Here is a 20,053-nt window from a genome sequence, read left to right as displayed (position 1 = left end):
CTGGAAGTTGGCTGTTGTTCTAAATTTCACATGAGCTTTCATTGTGATTAGACACTCAAAAATAGGAAGACAGACAGGGCGCGGTGACTCACACCTATAATATCAGCACTTTTGGAGGCCGAAGTGGGCAGATCATTTGAGGCCAGGAGTTCAAGACCAGCCTAGCCAGCATGGTGAAACCGCATCTCTATTAAAAATACAAAAATTAGCCAGACTTGGTGGCACATGCCTGTAATTCCAGATAATTGTGAGGCTGAGGCAGGAGAATCACTCCAATCCAGGAGGTGGAGGTTGCAGTGAGCCGAGATTATGCCACTGCACTACAGCCTGCGCAACAGAGCAAGACTCTCTCAAAAAATAAATAAATAAATAAGGAAGACATAGAGAAGTTGGAAATCTAAATTATTTTTAATCCCACTATTTTATTGTGGCAAACAATACATATACTTATTCCCCTAAAAATCTGTTAATTGGCTAAGATAATGTGTTCATTAAAATACACACATGCACATACACACATGAAACTTTGACTTTGTTGTTACTTTTAGCATTCTTCTAAACCATTTTTCTTTAAAAAAATTTTTTTTTAATTTTCATGGGTACATAGTAGGTATATATATATATATATATATTTATGGGTTATATGAGATGTTTTTGTACAGTCATACAACATATAATAATCACATCGAGGTAAATGAGTTATCTGTCACCTCAAGCATTTTTTTGTGTTACAAACAATCCGATTATACTCTTTTAGGTATTTTATTTATTTCCTGCCTCCCCCCCCCACTTTTTTTTGATACAGATTCTTGCTCTGTCGCCCAGGCTGGAGTGCAGTGGCATGGTCTCATCTCATTGCACCCTCCACCTCCCAGGTTCAGGCGATTCTCCTGCCTCAGCCTCCTGAGTAGCTGGGATTACAAGCACCCACCACCATGCCTGGCTAATTTTTGTGTTTTTAGTAGAGACCAGGTTTCACCATGTTGGCCAGGCTGATTTGGAACTCCCAACCTCAAGTGATCCACGCGCCTCAGCCTCCCTGTATGCTGGGATTACAGGCGTGAGCCACCATACCCAGCCTCTTTTAGTTACTTTAAAATGTACAATTAAATTATTATTGACCGTAGTCACTTCGTTGTGTAAATCTCACAGTATCAAATACTAGGTCTTATTTATTCTTTCTGATTTTTTGTGCCCATTAACTATCTCCATTTCCCCCCTGCCCCACTACCCTTCTCAACCTCTGGTAACCATTATTCTACTCTTGTCTCCATGAATTCAGTTGTTTTAAGTTTTAGCTCCCACAAATAAGTGAGAACATGTGAAGTTGGTCTTCTATGCCTGGCTTATTTCACTTAACGTAATGACCTCCACTTTCATTCATGTTGTTGCAAATGACAGGATCTCATTCTTTTTTATGGTGAATAGTATTCCATTGTGTATATGTACCACATTTTCTTTATCCATTCATCTGTTGATGGACACATAGGTTGCTTCCAAATCTCATCTATTGTGAGCAGTGCTGCAATAAACATGGGAGTGCAGATGTCTCTTCAATATACTGATTTCCTTTCTTTTAGATATATATGTAACAGTGGGGATTGCTGAATCATATGGTAGTTTTATTTTTAGGTTATTGAAGAACCTCCAAACTGTTCTCCATAGTAGTTGTATTAATTTACATTCCCACCAACAGGGTATGAGGGTTCCCTTTTCTCTACATCCTCACCGGCATTTGTCATTGACTGTCTTTTGGATAAATGCCATTTTAACTGGGTGGGATGATATCTCATTGTAGTTTTAATCAGTTTCTCTGATGATCAGTGCTACTGAACACCTTTTCGTATATCTATTTGCCATCTCATGTCTCCTTTTAAGAAATACCTTTTCAGATATTTTGCTCATTTTTAAATTAGGCTATTGGATTTTTCCTATTGAGTTGTTTGTGCTTTTTATATATTCTGGTTGTTAATCCCTTGTCAGATGGATAGTAAACAGTTTTTTATTCTTTCTTCTTCTTTTTAAAAAAAATTTTTTTTGAGACAAGGTCTCTTTGTTACCTGGGCTGGAGTGCACAGCTCACTACAGCCTCAACCTCCTGGACTCAAGCATTCCTCTTGTTTCAGGCTCCTGAGAATCTGGCACTATAGGCATGTGCCACCATGCCCAGCTACTTTTTTTATTTTCTGTAGAGACAGAATCTTGCTGTTTTTCCCAGGCTAGTCTCAGACTCCTAGACTCAAGCGACCCTCCCTACTTGGCCTCCAAAGTGCTGGGATTACAGGGATGAGCCCACCCAGCCAACAACCATTTTTCATTCCTCCATGCCAACTCTTCCAGTAACTTTTATTTCTTTTTACATTGTTTAAAACAAAGAGCATAATACATATTTATTGTTGTCAGAATAGAAATTGGTACAATGTCTGTGGCCATCAACCTGGCAGTATCTCTCAAAGGCATTTGTACATGGCCTCTGATCCAGAAATTCTATTTCTAAAACAATCCTGTGGATATATAGTTGATTCTCATTACTTGTGGATTTCATATTTGTGAATTCCCCCACTTACTAAGATGTATTTGTAACACCCAAATCAGTACTTACAGAGGTTTCATAGTCATTCAAGGGACTGCAGTGTGCAGAACAACAGAAAAGTTGACCACCCCACACACATGTTCCCAGCTGAGGCTGAACAAAGTGATGCCCTGCCTTCTTTTTGCAGCCCTCATATTGTAAACAGGCATTCTTTTCTTTATTTAGTGAAATATGTTTTATGTTTTTGTGTTTTTTCACTATTTAGAACGGCCACCAAGCATAGTGCTGAAGTGCTGCTGTCTAAGGTTCCTAAGCACAAGAAGGCTGTGGTGTGCCTTACAGAGAAAATATGCAAGTGTTAGATATAAGCTTTGTTTAGGCATGAGTTATGGTGGTTTTGGCCATGAGTTCAATGTTAATGAATCAACAGTGTAAATTTAACTAAAGTATTATTGCACAGAAACACATCTCAAACAAGGATATGTATATTCAAGTGATTCTCCTGCCTCAGCCTCCCGAGTAGCTGGGACTACAGGTGTGCGCCACCACACTCAGCTAATTTTTGTGTTTTTAGTAGAGACAGGGTTTTACCTTGTTGGCTAGGATGGTCTTGATCTCTTCACCTGGTGATCTGCCCGCCTCAGCCTCCCCAAATGCTGGGATTACAGGTGTGAGTCACCACACCTGGCCACAGGTTATATATTAATTGGTGGATGAAAATGTTATGTCCAGAAGCTCACAGGAACTTTACCCTGTATTTCCTAGAGCATTAGTGTTTCATTATTTGCTAATTCTGTTTTTGCAGCAACATGATAGAATGTAGCTACTGGGAATAATGAGACAAAAAATTTGACTCACATAGTACACATGTTGCCAGCTGACGTTGAACAAAGTGATACTCTACCTTTTATCCCACGGATAAATTCCATTTAGCCATGGTATATAATCCTTTTGGTGTGTTGTTGAGTTTGGCTTCCTGGTGTTTTATTGTAGATTTAAAAATCTGTGTTCATCAGAGATATTGACCTAGTACTTTTCTTTCTTCTGATGTCTTTGGATTTAGTATCAGAGTGATGCTGGCCTCATAATGTGAGTTTGGAAGCATTCTCTCTTCTATTTTTTGGAAGGTTTGAGAAAGACTGGTATTCTTTTTTAAATGATTGTTAGAATTTACCCATGAAACCATCTGGTCCTGTGCTTTTCTTTGTTGACAGGTGTTTGATTATTGATTTAATTTCCATATTTGCTATGGGTCTGTTTCAGCTTTCTATTTCTTCTTGATTCATTTTTGGCAGGTTCTATATTTCCAGGACTCTATCCATTTCTTCTCAATTATCCAGTGTTTTGGTGTATGGTTGTAATAGTCCCATAGCATTCCTTTTATTTCTGAGGCATCTATTGTAATGTTTCCTCTTTCATTTTATTTTATTTATTTGAGTCTCTCTCTTTTTTTGTATTCTTGCTAAAGGTTTATCAATTTTGTTTAGTTTTTCAAAAACCAACACCTAGTTTTGTTGACTGTTTTCAATTGTTTTTCTCTTCTCTATTTGATTCATTTCTGCCCTAAACTTTCCTTCCTTCTGCTCACTTTGGGCTTATTTTATTCTTTATTTTTTTCTAGCTTCTTGAAGTGTAATATAAGGTTGTTTAATTAAGATCTTTCTTGTTTTTTAACATCAGCATTTATTACTATAAACTTTAAGTACTGCTTTTGCTGCATCCCATACATTTTTTTTCTTATTGAGATGGAGTTTCACTCTTGTTGCCCAGGCTGGAGTGCAATGGCATGATCTCGGCTCTCTGCAGCCTCCACCTCTCAGATTCAAGCGATTCTCCTGTCTCAGCCTCCCAAGTAGCTGAGATTACAGGCATGTGCTACCACACCCTGCTAATTTTAGTATTTTTAGTAGAGATGGGGTTTCACCATGTTGGTCAGGCTGGTCTGGAACTCCTGACCTCAGGTGATCCAGCTGCCTAGGCCTCCCAGAGTTCTGGGATTACAGGCGTGAGCCACCATGCCCATCCCATACATTTTGATATGTATATTTTCGTTTTCATTTGAGTTTTTTTTTTTAAAGATAGGATGTTTTGCTCTTTCACCCAGGCTGAATGCAGTGGCACAATGATAGCTCACTGCAACCTTGAACTCCTGGGCTCAAGCAGTCCTCCTGCCTCAGCCTCCTGAGTAGCTGGGACTACAGGGATGCCCAACTAATTATTATTATTATTATTATTATTTTTTGTTTGTTTGTTTGTTTTGAGACAGAGTCTCACTCTGTCGCCCAGGCTGGAGTGCAGTGGTGCAGTCTCAGCTGACTGCAACCTCCGCCTCCTGGGGTTCAAGCAGTTCTTTGCCTCAGCCTCCCAAGTAGCTAGGATTATAGGTGCACCCCCCACCACACTTGGCTGATCTTTGTACTTTTAGTAGAAATTGGGTTTCACCATCTTGGCTGTGCTGGTCTTGAACTCCCGACCTTGTGATCCACCTACCTTGGCCTCCCAAAGTGCTGGGATTACAGGCGTGAGCCACCATGCCCAGCCCAACTAATTGTTTTTTTTGTTTGTTTGTTTTTGTTTTTTAGGGAGGAAGGCAGGAAGGGAGGGAAGCAGGAAGGGAGGGAGGACGGAAGGGATGAAGGAAGGAAGGAAGGGAGGAAGAGGGGAGGGAGGGAGGGAGGGAGGGAAAGGAAGGAAGGAAATCAAGCAATGAGAGAGACATTGCCGACCTGGATCTAGAGGTTTACAAGTTGATTTCTTTTTTTCTTTTTTTGAGAGAAGGAAAGAAAAAAAAATGAGTAAAGAGAGGAAGAAAGAGGAAGAGAAAGAGGGAGGGGGAACGGAAATATTGCTTTATTCTGAAAAAAAAAATGGGTATTAATAATGGCCAATCAATGTTTCATTTAAACCTATGAGTAGGTGTGATGTGGTATTGACAAGAATGTATATTTTGTGTATTTGAAGTGGAGAGCTCTATAAATATTTATTAAGTTTACTTGTTCCGGATCTGAGTTCAAGTCCTTGATATCCTTATTAATTTTCTGTCTTATTGAATCTAAGTCTCTATGTATCTGGGTGTTAGGATCGTTAGTTAGCTCTTGTTGTTGCATTGATCCTTTTACCGCTATATCTTTGTTGCTTTAAAATCTATTTTATCTGCTACGAGAATTGCAACTCCTGCTTTTTATTTATTTATTTATTTTTGCTCTCCATTTGGTTGGTAAATCTTTCTCCATCCCTCTGTTTTGGGTCTTTGTGTATCCTTGCATGTGAAACAGGTCTGGATGTAACATGCCGTTGGGTTTTGACTGTGTCTTTTGATTGGGGGATTTAGTCGATTTAAATTTAGGGTTACTGCCATTTGATGTTAACTGGCTGTTTTATCCATTCGTTGATGTAAATTCTTCTTTATGTTGGTGCTCTTTACTTTTTGGTATATTTTTCGAAAGGCTAATACTGGTTGTTTCTTTCTGTGTGTAATGCTTCTTTCAGAAGCTCTTGTAAAGCAGGCCTGGTGGTAATAAAATCTCTGAGTTCTTGCTTGTTCATAAAAGATTTTATTTTTCCTTCAGTTGTGAAGCTTAGTTTGGCTGGATATGAAATTCTGGGCTGAAGGTTCTGTTCTTTGAGGATGTTGAATATTGGCCCCCACTCTCTTCTGGCTTGTAGAGTTTCTGCTGAGAGATCTGCTGTAAGTCTGATAGGCTTGCCTTTGTGGGTAACCTGACATTTCTCTCTGGCTGCCCTTAGTATCCTCTCCTTCGTTTCAACCCTGGTGAATCTAACGATTATGTGCCTTGGGGTTGCTCTTCTTGAGGAATATCTTTGTGGTGTTCTCTGTATTACCTGGGGTTGAATGTTGACCTGCTTTGCTAGTTTAGGAAAATTTTCCTGAATAATATCCTGAAGGGTGTTTTCCAGCTTGGATTCATTCTCTCCGTCGCATTCAGGTACACCTATCAAACGTAAATTTGGTCTTTTCACATAGTCCCACATTTCTTAGAGACTTTGCTCATTCCTTTTTATCCTTTTTTCTCTGATCTCGTCTTCTCGTTTTATTTCATTAAGTTGGACTTTGACCTCTGATATCCTTTCTTCTGCTTGAACAATTCGAGTGTTTAAACCTGTGCATACTTCTCGGAGTTCCTGTATTGTATTCTTCAGTTCCATTAATTCACTTATATTCCTCTCTAAGTTGTCTATTCTCAATAGGATTTCGTCAAACCTTTTTTCAAAGTTCTTAGTTTCTTTACGTTGGGCTACAACGTGTTCTTTTAACTCACAGAAGTTTCTTCTTATCCATTCCCTGAAGCGTGATTCTGTTATTGGGATGTGCTCATTCTCCATCAAGCCTTGTTCCATTGTTGATGTGGAACTGTGATCATCTTTAGAGGGAGAGGCGTTCTGATTTTGAGTATTCTCAGCCTTTTTACGCTGGTTTCTTCCCGTCATTGTAAATTTATCCTCCTGTCATCTTTGAAATTACCTAATTTCAGATTAGGTCTCTTGAGTGGACATCCAAGTTGTTAGTTCCCAGGGCCAGAACAGCAGCGTTAAGATTGATGGTGCTTTTCTGCCCAGGATTCTCCTGTCTGGCTTCCTTCTTGTGTCTGTAATAGGTGACTCTGCCTTCCTGGGACTCCAAACCTCGGTCAGAAGGGGAACCAGTCTCGTTTACTCTGCGCCGAGAGCTGCCACGCTGAGGTGCCGTCACAACCGCTGCGCTGGCCTCAGGAGTCGGGCTGGGGACCCGTGTGGGTCCTCCAAACCTCGGTCAGAAGGGGAGCCAGCCCTGTTTACTCTGCTCCGAGAGCTGCCGGGCCGAGGTGCCGGCGAAACCGCTGTGCCGGCCACAAGAGTCGCGCTGGCGACCCGTGTGGCTCCTCCACTGGGAATCTTCTGCTCAGTGAGCGACCAGAACTTGTCTGAAAGTGTGGCGTCCTCTAGTTCTCTGCGCTTTCACTGAGAGCTGCAATCCTGAGATGTTAGTGATCGGCCATCTTGGATTGTCCCAACTAATTGTTTTTAAAATTTTTAGGGGACAGAGGTCTTGCTATGTTGCCTAGGCTGGTCTTGAACTCCTGACCTATCTAGAGATAATTTTTAAAATTCCCTTTCAATTTCCTCTTTGACACTATAGTTGTTCAAAAGTGTGATGTGCAATTTCCACATATTTGTGAATTTTCCTGTTTGCTTACAGTTATTGATTTCTAGTTTCATTCCATTGTGGTGGGAAAAGATACTTAGGATGATTTACATCCTCTTTTTTTTTTTGAGATAGTCTTGCTCTGTTGCCAGGATGGAGTGCAGTGGTGCAGTCTTGGCTCACTGCAATCTCTGCCTCCCAGGTTCAAGTGATTACCCTGCCTTAGCCCCCCCAAATAGCTGGGACTTTAGGCACTCACCACTGTGCCTGGCTAATTTTTTGTATTTTAGTAGAGACAAGGTTTCATCATGTTGGCCAGGATGGTCTCTATCTCCTGACCTTGTTATCCACCTGCCTCGGCCTCCCAAAGTGCTAGGATTACAGGCATGAGCCACCATACCCTGCTTACATCTTAAGTTAGTTAATACTCATTTTGAGATTTCGTAGCCTAATGAATATTCTGTATATACTTGAGAAGATTTGTATTCTTTTATTTGGCGGAAAGTTTTATATGTGCATATTAGGTCCATTTTTGTCCATAGTTTTTTAGTTCTCTTGTTTGCTTATTGATTTCTGACTGGATGACTTATCCATTACAGAGAATGATGTATTGAAGTTACATGCTATTATTATTATTATTTTATTTTTATTTTTTTGAGATGGAGTCTCACTCTGTCACCCAGGTTGGAGTGCAGTGGTGCAATCTCGGCATACTGCAACTTCCACCTTCCAGGTTCAAGCGATTCCACTGCCTCAGCCTCCCGAGTAGCTAGGATTGCAGGCACACATCACCATGCCTAGCTAATTTTTGTATTTTTAGTAGAGATGGCATTTCACCATGTTGGTCAGGCTGGTGTCAAACTTCTGACCTCAGATGATCTGCCCACCTCGGCCTCCAAAAGTGCTGGGATTACAGGAGTGAGCCATAGTACCTGGCCTACTTGCTATTATTTTATTGCTGTTGATGTCTGACTTCAGATCTGTCATTGCTTTATATATTTAGGTGCTTTGATATTGGATACATATATACTTATAATTGTTATATCTTTCTGTTGTGTTGACCCTTTTATCATTATATAGTGACTTTTGTTCCCTCTTGTGATGATTTCTGTCTTAAAGTCTATTTTGTCTAATAAAAGGTTAGCCACCTCTGCTCTCTTTTGGTTACTACTTGCATGGAATACATTTCTCTACCCCTTTACTTTCAGCTTATGTGTGTTCTTAAATCTAAAGTAAGTCCTTTCTAGACAGCATGTAGTTGGGTCTTGTTTTCATCCATTCAGTCATAATCTGTCTTGTGATTTGGGAGTTAAAGTAATGATTGTCAGATAAGGACTTAATATTACCATTTTGTTGGCTGCTTTCTGTCTGTTTTATGGTTCTATTCCTCTCTTTTTCTCTTTGTATATTTTGGTTCATTTCTTTTTAACTTTTGCGTTTCTACTGTGCTTTTTTATTCGTAGGATTTGCATCAAATATTTTATAGTTATAGCAGTCTGTCTTAAGCTGAGAAGAACTTATCTTCAATTATGTATAGAAACTCTACACTTTGGGCAGGGGGAGACAAAAAAAATGAAAAAAAAAAAAATTCTACACTTTATTCCCCATTCACACACCTAATGTAGTTAATCTCAGATTTCACTTTTTTTTTTTTTTTTGAGACAGGGTGTTTCTATGTCAGCCAGGCTGGAGTGCAGTGGTACAATCTCATCTCACTGCAGCCTCTTACTCCCAGGTTCAAGTGATTCTCCTGTCTCAGCCTCCTGAGTAGCTGGGACTACAGGTGCACACCAGCACACCTGGCTAAATTTTTGTATTTTTAGTAGAAACGGGATTTCACCATGTTGGCCAGGCTGGTCTCAAACTCCTGGCCTCAGGTGATCAGCCTCCCAAAGTGCTGGGATTGCAGCATGAGCCACTGTGCTCAGCTGAATCTTTTAATTTCTACTTCAACTTCTTTTAGTAGTTCCTATAAGGCTGGTGTAGTTGTGACAAACTCTGTTTTTGTTTATTTGGAAGTCTTTATCTTTTCATTTTTAAAGGGCAATTTTGCTGAGTAGACTATTCCTGGTTGGCAGTTTTTTTTCTTTCTTTTAGTACTTTGAATATATTGTCTCCCACTCTCCTGGCCTGCAAGATTTCAGCTGAGAAATTTACTGATAGTCTTATAGAGGCTTCCTTGTATATTATGTGACAAGTAGATTTTCTCTTGCTGCTTTCAAATTTTTTCTTTTTTGAGTTTTTTTCTTTTTTTGAGACAGAGCCTTGATCTGCCACCCAGGTTGGCACTCACTGCAACCTCCATCTTCAGGTTCAAGCAATTCTCCTGCCTCAGCCTCCTGAGTAGCTGAAATTATAAGCGCCCACCACCGTTCCAGCTAATTTTTGTATTTTTTTAGTAGAGATGGGATTTCAACATGTTGGCCAGGCTGTTCTCGAACTCCTGACCTCAGGTGATCTACCTGCCTCAGCCTCCCAAAGTGCTGGGATTACAGGCATGAGCCACTGCATGTGGCCTCTTTTTGAGTTGTAACAACTTAATTATAATGCATCTAAGTGTTTACCTTATTTGGAGACCTTTGGGCTTCATGAATTGAAACTTCCATTTTCCTCCCTAGATGTGGCTAACAACTGTTAGCCTTTAGTTTTTAAAAATAAGCCTTCTGCCCCTTTTTCTTCTCCTTCTTTAACTCCCATATGCATATATTATTTTCACTTGATGTTGTCCCATAAGTTCTGTATACTTGCCACACCCTTTTTTATTCTTTTTGTCCCTCTAGTGGTATCATTTCAAATGACCTATCTTTTAAGTTTGCTAGTTCTTTTCTTCTGACTGCAACTGCTGTTAAAGCTCTCTTTTGAACTTTTCAGTTCAGTCATTGTATTTTTCCAGAATTTCTATTTGGTTCTTTTTTATGGTTTCTGTTTCTTTCTTAAACATCTGTTTTTATTCATTTATTGCTTTCCTGATTTTGTTTAGCTGTAGTTCATTAAGCTTCTTTATGATGATTATTTTGGATTCTTTGTCATGCAATTCATAATTCTTTTTTCTCCTCCTCCTCCTCCTCCTCCTCCTCCTCCTCCTCCTCCTCCTCCTCCTCCTCCTCCCCCCACCCCCCCACCCCCGATGGAGTTTTGCTCTTGTTGCCCAGGCTGGAGTGCAGTGGGGTGATCTCGGCTCCCTGGAACCTCCACTTCCCAGGTGCAAGTGATTCTCCTGCCTCAGCCTCCCGAGTAGCTATAACTACAGGCTTGTGCCACTACGGCCAGCTAATTTTTGGATTTTTAGTAGAGATGGGATTTTTTCATGTTAGCAAGGCTGGTCTTGAACTCCTGACCTCAGGTGATCTACCCATCTTGGCCTCCTGAAGTGCTAGGATTACAGGTGTGAGCCACTGCAACCAGCCCACCTCTCTGTTTATTTAGGGCCAGTTATTAGAACTTTATTAATTTCCTTTGGTTCTGTCATTGTTGCCTGGTTCTTTATAATTCATATAGCCTTACATTGGAGTCTGTGCATTTGAAGGAGCATAGGCCTTCCAGTTTTATGGACTAGTTCGTCAAGTAAATACCTTTTCCTACTGAGTCCCTGGATTGATGCGACTGCCTGTGGTATTGTGATTGAGCAGGGCTGAAGCTAAATTCTGGGGCTACAGTTGGGTTTACAGTCAGTGGGCCTGCCACTAGGGGCATGGACAGGTATGTCCCCTGGGTGGGGATGGTTGTCTCTGGAACTTAATAGGGTAGGACCCAACCTGGGTCACAGGCTGGTTTGGGTTTATGTTTGGGTCCAGTCAGTAGTCCTTTTACCAGAGGAATGGACAGGAATGATTCCTGCAAGGTCCCTGGGAAGGCAGGACTTCCTCTTGGCCACAGTAGAGCAGGCTGGAGCCAGGTCAGGGTGCTGCTTTGAGTTTGCAGTAGGGTCTGGTTGTAGGTCTGTTACTAGGGGCATCGATAGGCATGGCTCCTTCCTAGGCTGGATGAGGCTGGTGGTAGGACTGCAGACAAGTGGGACTGGAGCCAAATTCACAAGGGACAGGCTGATTCTGGGACTGTAGCTGAAGGTCAGTGGGCCTGCCTTCTCAAAGCAGCCCTCCTTAGTCTTGGACTCCACCAAGGTTTCATAACCACCTGCCTCAATCCCAAGATTCTCACAATGGCACTTATGGCCATGGATGGCTACCAAACTATTATTTCTGTATGAGGGCTCTATTGTTTCTGTATGAGGACCAGGGCTGCGGACATTTTCTTCTGCCATCTTGCTGATGTCACATACAATCTACTTTAAAAGTACATTTTTTTCTAATGAGCATAATGAGAAACAAGGATTTAAAAAATAAACTAAATAATACCTAAGGTTAATTCCAGGTTGATTTCGTGTACTCCAGTTCTTCCTATCAAGCATTTGTCATTCAGAGAGGTCATAGTGGAAAAAGAGAAAAAAAAACAGAGAAGTCATAGTATGAAAAGAATATTTTAGGAGTATATGAGAATATGGTGGTTTTTGTTTTAATATGGTTGACTAAAATATTTACATCTAAAATATTCCTGCATAAAATTGTCTTGGTGTTAGTATTACCCATGAAGCAATAAGTAGGTTCTTTTATTTTTCTAACAATTTGACAATTTGATGATTGAAGAATAGTATGTGTTGAATTTTTAGCACCTCACACACACACACACACACACACACACACACACACACTCTCTCTCTCTCTCTCTGTCTCTCCTGTTTACTTTTTAATATCAAGACACTGATAAAAGTTTTGGTGTTGCACTATCATTATGGATTAAGACCAAAAAATTAAAAGATGAGATGGAGGAGCTCTTTCTATTGTAGGATTATCTATTGTCTTCATGTTTGATCTATAGTGAGGTATATTAATGAAATAGAAAAACAGAATGATGAGTACTAAGCTATTCATAAAATTTCAGTAGTGTGTAATACTTAAAATTTTGAAACAAAATCAGCTGATATGTCTCCCAATCTTCTTGTTAAAAAATAATTTTTTTAATTTTGGATTTATGTTTTTTAATTTTCTTTTTCAGTTACCCTGCAGTTTGTGAATTTTTGCAGAACAACAATTTATTATCAATTATCAGAGCCCATGAAGCCCAAGATGCTGGGTAAGTTATATTTAAACTGTACCAAATATCACTGCAGCATCTTTTCATTTATGATAAAGACAGATGGGCTTTCATCTCTTTTTCAGGTATCGAATGTACAGGAAGAGCCAAGCAACAGGCTTTCCATCACTTATTACAATTTTCTCTGCCCCCAATTACCTAGATGTCTATAACAATAAAGGTAAAGGAGTCCAGCAATATTTGAGTTTGAATTTGTGAGTAAACATGAGCTCTAGTTTAATTGCATGTATATGTGTGTGTGTGTGTGTGTGTGATTTTAAAATATGAAAAAAGGGGTCTTAGTTGAAACAAAGGCCAAGAGATTTAGAATTTATGCTTCTGCTTGGTCTTTATCTTCTAAGAATTACTGGCCTCTTTGTAAGTATAAATAATGGTCATAATAGGTCAGATTGATACTGCAGACTCAAGGTATAAGAAGAATAAATTGCTTCAGGCTCATTTTAGAACAGTTAGCATAAATTATTGGTTTTGGTGAATTTAATGTGTTTATCACAGTATCTCAAATAAAGTTACTATTAGTATTTTAATCTTTATGAATTATTAGACTATTTTTCTTCTTAAAATATGATATAGGAAGAGTGAATAGTGTACAAAGTAAAAAAATAAAATAAAAATATAAAAAGAAAACTTCATTGTTAGTTTAAGCCCTGTCAGAAACTAATACTGTGACTTTGGGTGAGTCACATTATCTTTCTAATCTTCAGTTTCCCATATGAAAAAAGAGGAATGGATATATACATGCCTTTTGTTCCAGAAATTTTCCTTCTAAGACTTTATCCTGTTAAAATCTTTTAATTTAAAACTTTTATGATTAATAGTTTATAAATTTTCTTTCAAGGCAGTGGTCCTACTAAAAACTTCACATTTCTACAACTATTTTGTCGTTTATAAAGTATGAGTATAAATTAATAGGACTTTGAAAATAAACATGCCAGGGCGAACATATCCAAATGAGTATCGTCCCTTCAAAATAGTTAACCTTGGGAGGCTACACACCTATTCCAACAATGCTGTCCTTGTTCAGAAACATTTTTGGAACTCCTCTTTTGACATTGCCTTCAGAGTCTGCGACACATTCTTTTGATTATCCTCAATGATGGGAAATCTTCGTCCTTTGAGGGTGGATTTGATTTTTGGACAGCCAAAAGTCATTCGGAGTCAAGACTGATAAATAAGGTGAGTGATCAAGCTAGACGCTACCATTTGGGGTCAGAAACAAGGTATGATTATAAGGTAATGAGACTGGTTTTTCTCATTGTGTTGCTGATACAGTGGCTCTGGAGGTGCTTCCAAAAGAAGAGTTCCAAAAACGTTTTGAGTAATGGCAGCATCTCTGGATTAATTATATGGTAAGGCAACAAGTTGTGCTGAAAAGAACACAAAGCAAGGAGTCGGTCTAGTCCTGCTTCACTTTTAAGCGTGTCACGTTTAGCAAGATACTTAACTTCTCTGAGCCTCATCTTTAAAATATATGTCATATAGTGTTGTTGAAGATAAGTTGGAATAAGGAAAATGGATATTAAAGTGTTGTTGAAAATATAAATTACTATAATAATATAGATTTTACTGCTATTGTGTCTGATGTGATGATGTCAAAGGACCACACTCATCTGATACCAAGGTCAGGTGTGTTTGTAGCTGGTGGTTTCTTAAGTCTCATTACTTTATAGTTATACCTTGTATATGCAGTTGGGAAGAAAAGTTTCAAAGAGGGCCAAATATATTTACTCTAAGTAAACTATGGAATGGCACATCTCATTTAAATCTGATTTGGGTCAGTCATTTTAGTGTGTCCTCCAGTGACTTGTCCATTTTAAAAAGCATGTCTTTGACTTAAGTTCTGTCCTAGCCTTATGTTTTCATTTAACTTAGCATTCTTCTCTGAGCCTTAGCTGGCCTACAGTGCTCTGCTTCTCCCTGGGTACATTTATTATTTCCTTTCTCCTGATATTTCCAATATATTAGCAACTTAGGTTTTATTCTTATTTATTCTCTTGTCAATGGTGTGGACTGTTTGTGTTGTTAAACATCTTCAAGGACTCTTAGTGGCCCTGAATCTCATATTTGTAATGAAGGTGTTCCCTTCTCACTTTCTTGTGTAACTTCATCAAAAAGAGTATCTGTTGCTCAATGGATTTATCAGTGTGCTAAGCTGAAACATGCCACCTAAGTCAGCAGCTGCTAAGTCAGCAGCTGCTATACAGCTCATCACTGCTAGCTCGTTTGCTTGTGTGTTTGTTTGTTTGTTTTTGTCTCACTCAATCTAACCTGGTTTTGTTCCTGACTGCTTCTTTTTTTTTTTTTTTGAGACGGAGTTTCACTCTTGTTACCCAGGCTGGAGTGCAATGGCGCGATCTCGGCTCACCACAACCTCCGCCTCCTGGGTTCAGGCAATTCTCCTGCCTCAGCCTCCTGAGTAGCTAGGATTACAGGCTTGAGCCACCATGCCCAGCTAAGTTTTTGTATTTTTAGTAGAGACGGGGTTTCACCATGTTGACCAGGATGGTCTCGATCTCTTGACCTCGTGATCCACCCGCCTCGGCCTCCTAAAGTGCTGGGATTACAGGCTTGAGCCACCACGCCCAGCTTCTCTTGACTGCTTCTTTAGCAAACTTTTAATCTCACAGTCCTGGCCAGGCACAGTGGCTCATGCCTATAATCTCAGCAATTTGGGAGGCTAAGGGGAGGATCACTTGAGGCCCAGAATTCAAGACCAGCCTGGGCAACAAAGTGGCACCCCATCTCTACAAAGGAAAATTTAAAAGTTAGCCAGGCAAGGTGGAGCATGCCTATAGTTCTAGCTACTCAGGAGGCTGAGGAAGGAGGATCCTTTGAGCCCTGTAGTTCAAGCCTGCAGTGAGCTGTGATCACACTGCCTCATTCCAGGTTGGGCAATAGAGCAAGATCCTGACTCTTAAAAAAATAAAAATAAAAAATAGGAAAAGCCACAGTTCATTCTACCTGAGTTTTCTGTCAGCTTTGACATAATTAGTAACTTTTTTTCAAAACTATCTTATTTTTATTGGTTGTTTCTTAAGCATTTTGAAAGGCAAAAGGCAGAAAATGTGGCATTTGAAACAATCCCTGGTGGCACTCAATTACTCTCCATATAAGTGCCTTCTTTTCTGAAAAAGGCAACTCTATTGTTCTTTTTCTTCTTCCCTTTCTTCTACTATTGCTCTTTTCTTTCTTTCCTTCTTTCCTTTTTCCTTCCTTCCTCCCTTCCTTCCTTCCCTTTCTCCCTCCCTCTCTCTCTTTCTTTCTTTCTTTCTTTTCTTTTTTTTGACAAGGTCTCTGTCACTCAGGTTGGAGTGCAGTGGCATGATCTTGGTTCACTGCAGCCTTGACCTCCTGAGCTCAAGTGATCCTCCTACCTCAACCTTCCAAGTAGCTGGGACGACAGGTGCATGCCACCACACCTGGATAATTTTTTTTTTGGAGATGGAGTTTTTCACACTTGTTGCCCAGGCTGGAGTACAGTGGTGCGATCTCAGCTTGCTGCAACCTCTGCCGCCCAAGTTCAAGCGATTCTCCTGCCTCAGCCTCCCAAGTAGCTGGGATTACAGGAATGTACTACCACACCTGGCTAATTTTGTATTTTTTGTAGAGACAGGGTTTCTCCATGTTGGTCAGGCTGGTCTCAAACTCCTGACCTCAGGTGATCTGCCCACCTTGGCCTCCCAAAGTGCTGGAATTATAGACGTGAGCCACTGTGCCTAGCCTGGCTAATTTTTTTCTATTTTTTTTTTTAAATAGAGATAGGGCCTCATTACGTTGCCCAGGCTGGTCTCGAACTCCTGAGCTTAAGCAATCCTCCTGCCTCAGCCTCCCACAGTGCTGGGATTATAGGTGTGTGCCATCATGCTTGGTCTCTTTCATATTCTTTTTTTTTTTTTTTTTTAAGAGACAGTCCGGCTCTGTTACCCAGGCTGGAGTGCAGTGGTGCAATCTCTGCTCACTGCAACTCTGCCTCCAAGTTCAAGCAATTCTCCTGCCTCAGCCTCGGAGTAGCTGGGACTATAGGTGCACGCCACCACAACTGGCTAATTTTTTATATTTTAGTAGAGACAGAGTTTCACTGTGTTGCCCAGGCTGGTCTCAAACTCCTGAGCTCAGGCAATCCACCCGCCTCAGCCTCCCAAAGTGCTAGGATTACTCTTTCATATTCTTTAGACTTCTTGGTATCTACAAGTATTTCTTAGTTCCGCTACTTACGTGAAAGACCTTTAATCATGATTTTTAAGGATTCTTATTGGTGTTTTCTTCCATTCACTGGGAACACACCCAAAAGCAGTTTTTTAAGCTCTTGTTTCCAGTCATCCACTGTTGAGAATCACCTCACACTTCTTTTTCCCGGGTAGATTGAGAGAGTTGTCGAATAATGATTTATGATTTATTTACTTAAATTGAATAAAATACATATATGTGAAAATAATGGAACATATACATTGTAGCCAATGTTAGGTTTTTTAAGAGCTAGAGATTCTATTTTAATTTATTTTCTTAATAATCTATAATGTACATTTTAGACATTCAATAACTTAAAATTTAAGAACACTGTATTATCCTATAGCAAAGAAACAGGAACCAGGACATGACCTATGTCTGTCATTTCTAGAGAACCATTACACCTGTTTTATTTTATGACCATAGAATAATTAAGAGAATCGTGCAAACAACACTGCTGGTGATAAAGGCTAAGGAACTGGATTTTAAGACTTTCAAAATATGAAGAAAGTCAGTTTGGCATCAAAGTATGTGTGCAGCTATCTGAATGGTTAATATTAAACATAGCTTGCTGGCAATATACTGGCTGTGTATCAGAGAAATTGGCAATTTTTAAATCCACTATATTGAATACAGAGATGATTTAACCTAATTTTGAACATGAATTGTAAATTGCTTCAAGTTTGCCATTTGTATCTCCCAGTATGAGTTAATGAACTGCAGCATATAAATTCCCAGAAAGTATAGTCTTCCACTCTGGCTAATGACTAGCAAAAAAGGCTGTGTTCATTTAGTGAGTGATATTTGCCCTCAAAAGAGAGTTGTAATTATAACCATTTGGTCTATAAAAAATTATGAGAACATTTTCCTCATGTGAATCCTTAGGTTTATATACATAGTTACTGTGCAGTGATCCTCGGAAGTTTCAGTTTCTTTTGTTCTTTTATTATATGAGGTCTTCACATAACTTTGTTCCTTGGAATAACTCTTAAGAAAATGAACTAAATAAAAGGCTATAAAATTTTCCATCTGCCCTTTACATAGACTAGTCCTGACTTTACAAATGGGAAGTTTCTGAATTCTGTGTAGCAGGTACACAGCTGTACAAAGCATACTGCCTGTCATGCCATGTTCTCTTGTGCCAGATGGTCTTGCTTTTTTCCTTTTTAGCTGCTGTGTTGAAATATGAAAACAATGTCATGAATATCAGACAGTTTAACTGTTCTCCACACCCCTACTGGCTTCCAAACTTTATGGATGTTTTTACATGGTCTTTGCCTTTTGTTGGGGAAAAAGGTAAGCGAACTAAAGCACGTATCTCATCAGTTGTTCAGTGACTGAGGACACTTTATATTTGCATGAGCCCTCTCATGGTTCAGAAATGTTTTCTAATTTTGTTTGTTCTCAACATAGATTTTCTTTTTTTTTTTTTTTTGCGAGGGAGTCTCGCTCTGTCGCCCAGTCTAGAGTGCAGTGGCACGATCTCTGCTAACTGCAACTTCTGCCTCCCAGGTTCCCGTGATTCTCCTGTCTCAGCCTCCTCAGGAGTTGGGATTATAGGTGCATGCTGCCACACCTGGCTAATTTTTGTATTTTAGTAGAGACAGGGTTTTACCATGTTGGCCAGGCTGGTTTCAAACTCCTGACCTCAAGTGATCCATCATCCTCAACCTCCCAAAGTGCTGGCTGAGATTACAGGCGTGTGCCACTCTGCCTGGCCTCTACATAGTTTTTTAAATGGCCTGCAATTGGTTCTTAAATTTTAATATATTAAGGTTTTCTTGTTGTAAATATCAATTTAAAGTAGCTGACCTATGATCAAGATGTTAAAATAACATATTTACTTGTCATTCCCTCAGATTTCTTCAACTGAAGAGGTTTAAACAGAATTTATTGTCCTTACAATTTTATTTGTACAACTATTCAAATAAGCTAAGCCTGCTGGACATAGGCCTGTTGGCTTAAATTTGTAAAATGGAAAAAAATTTTCTCATATGTGTATCAGTGTGGAAGAAGCTCTGAACAGTAATCCAATAAAATCAAGTTATTAAGCAATAGATCTTCAAAGACTCCAGACTTTCACTGGAGCAAGTAATCTACCCAAATTCTTTTTAAACCTAGAAGTTTGCAGTTAATTCTACTCTTTGTAGCTATTCTTACTAACATAATGAGAAATGATTTTTGTTTACGCTTACTTAACATGTGTGTTTATTTAGATATCTACATTATTTTAGAGAAAGTACCTCATTAATTATGTAAATTTTGGATAATTTGTCTTACATAGTTACAGAGATGCTGGTAAATGTGCTCAACATATGCTCTGATGATGAACTGATTTCTGATGATGAAGCAGAAGGTAAACTTTTCTTTGAACTAAAACTAGGGAGAGGTTTGGTTTTGTTTATTTTGAATGATTTTTCTTTGTTTTACTAAAAATGAATTTAGTTGATTGTAGAAAAATAAAATTGAAAAATACAAGAAACTGTAAATAAAACAAAAAAGTCACCCATAATACCATCATCATATAGATATCCACAGTTAACATCTTACTGTATACTGTGTTAGTTGTCTTTTATCTTTGCTTATAGTTTTCCTCTGTGTTTTTTTTCTTTTTAATGAGAATGAAGTCATGTAATAAGATCTAGTACTCTTACTATTTTTGTGGTCTCTTTGTAGACAGACTAGTTTCTAATGGATCCATAGTTGTCCATGTTGATTGGTGTTTCAACCAATCCGATGTTGTTGGGTATTGGAGTTTTTCCCAAGTTTTTGCTGATAAAACTCATGCAGTTTTGAAAATTTGTATAGATAAAAATGTGCACATTCTCTTAACCAATATTTATTACATATTTGATATATGCCAAGTACTGTACTGTTTAGGTTCTTGCTCTCAATAAGCATAGTTGCTAGTATAGGGAGAATAGACAGTAAATAAATATGTCAGATGAAAGAAAGTAAAGCAATATTAGAAAATCAATAATAACACTTCTTGATTATTT

The 20,053-nt window shown here is 39.1% G+C and overlaps 1 protein-coding gene across 16 annotated transcripts in view; it reads left to right on the top strand.

The window, feature by feature from the left end:
* Positions 1-20,053, top strand: part of PPP3CC (protein phosphatase 3 catalytic subunit gamma) — a 99,063-nt gene that overhangs the window by 64,159 nt on the left and 14,851 nt on the right. For 12 of the 16 annotated variants that reach the window (XR_013525512.1, XR_013525511.1, XR_013525510.1 and 9 more), the window contains 4 exons: positions 12,729-12,806; positions 12,893-12,987; positions 18,225-18,350; positions 19,339-19,410. Coding sequence is in view for 12 of the 16 variants with exons in the window: in XM_078347256.1 (XP_078203382.1) it covers positions 12,729-12,806; positions 12,893-12,987; positions 18,225-18,350; positions 19,339-19,410 (371 nt within the window). In the remaining 4 variants the exon portion in view is untranslated. The remainder of the gene's footprint in view (positions 1-12,728; positions 12,807-12,892; positions 12,988-18,224; positions 18,351-19,338; positions 19,411-20,053) is intronic. The other 4 variants (XM_078347254.1, XM_078347253.1, XM_078347252.1 and 1 more) reach the window with 1 other exon arrangement.

This window comes from Callithrix jacchus, chromosome 13 (assembly GCF_049354715.1).
Source record: "Callithrix jacchus isolate 240 chromosome 13, calJac240_pri, whole genome shotgun sequence".
NCBI lineage: Eukaryota > Metazoa > Chordata > Mammalia > Primates > Cebidae > Callithrix > Callithrix jacchus.
This window is presented reverse-complemented; position numbering and strand designations above follow the sequence as displayed.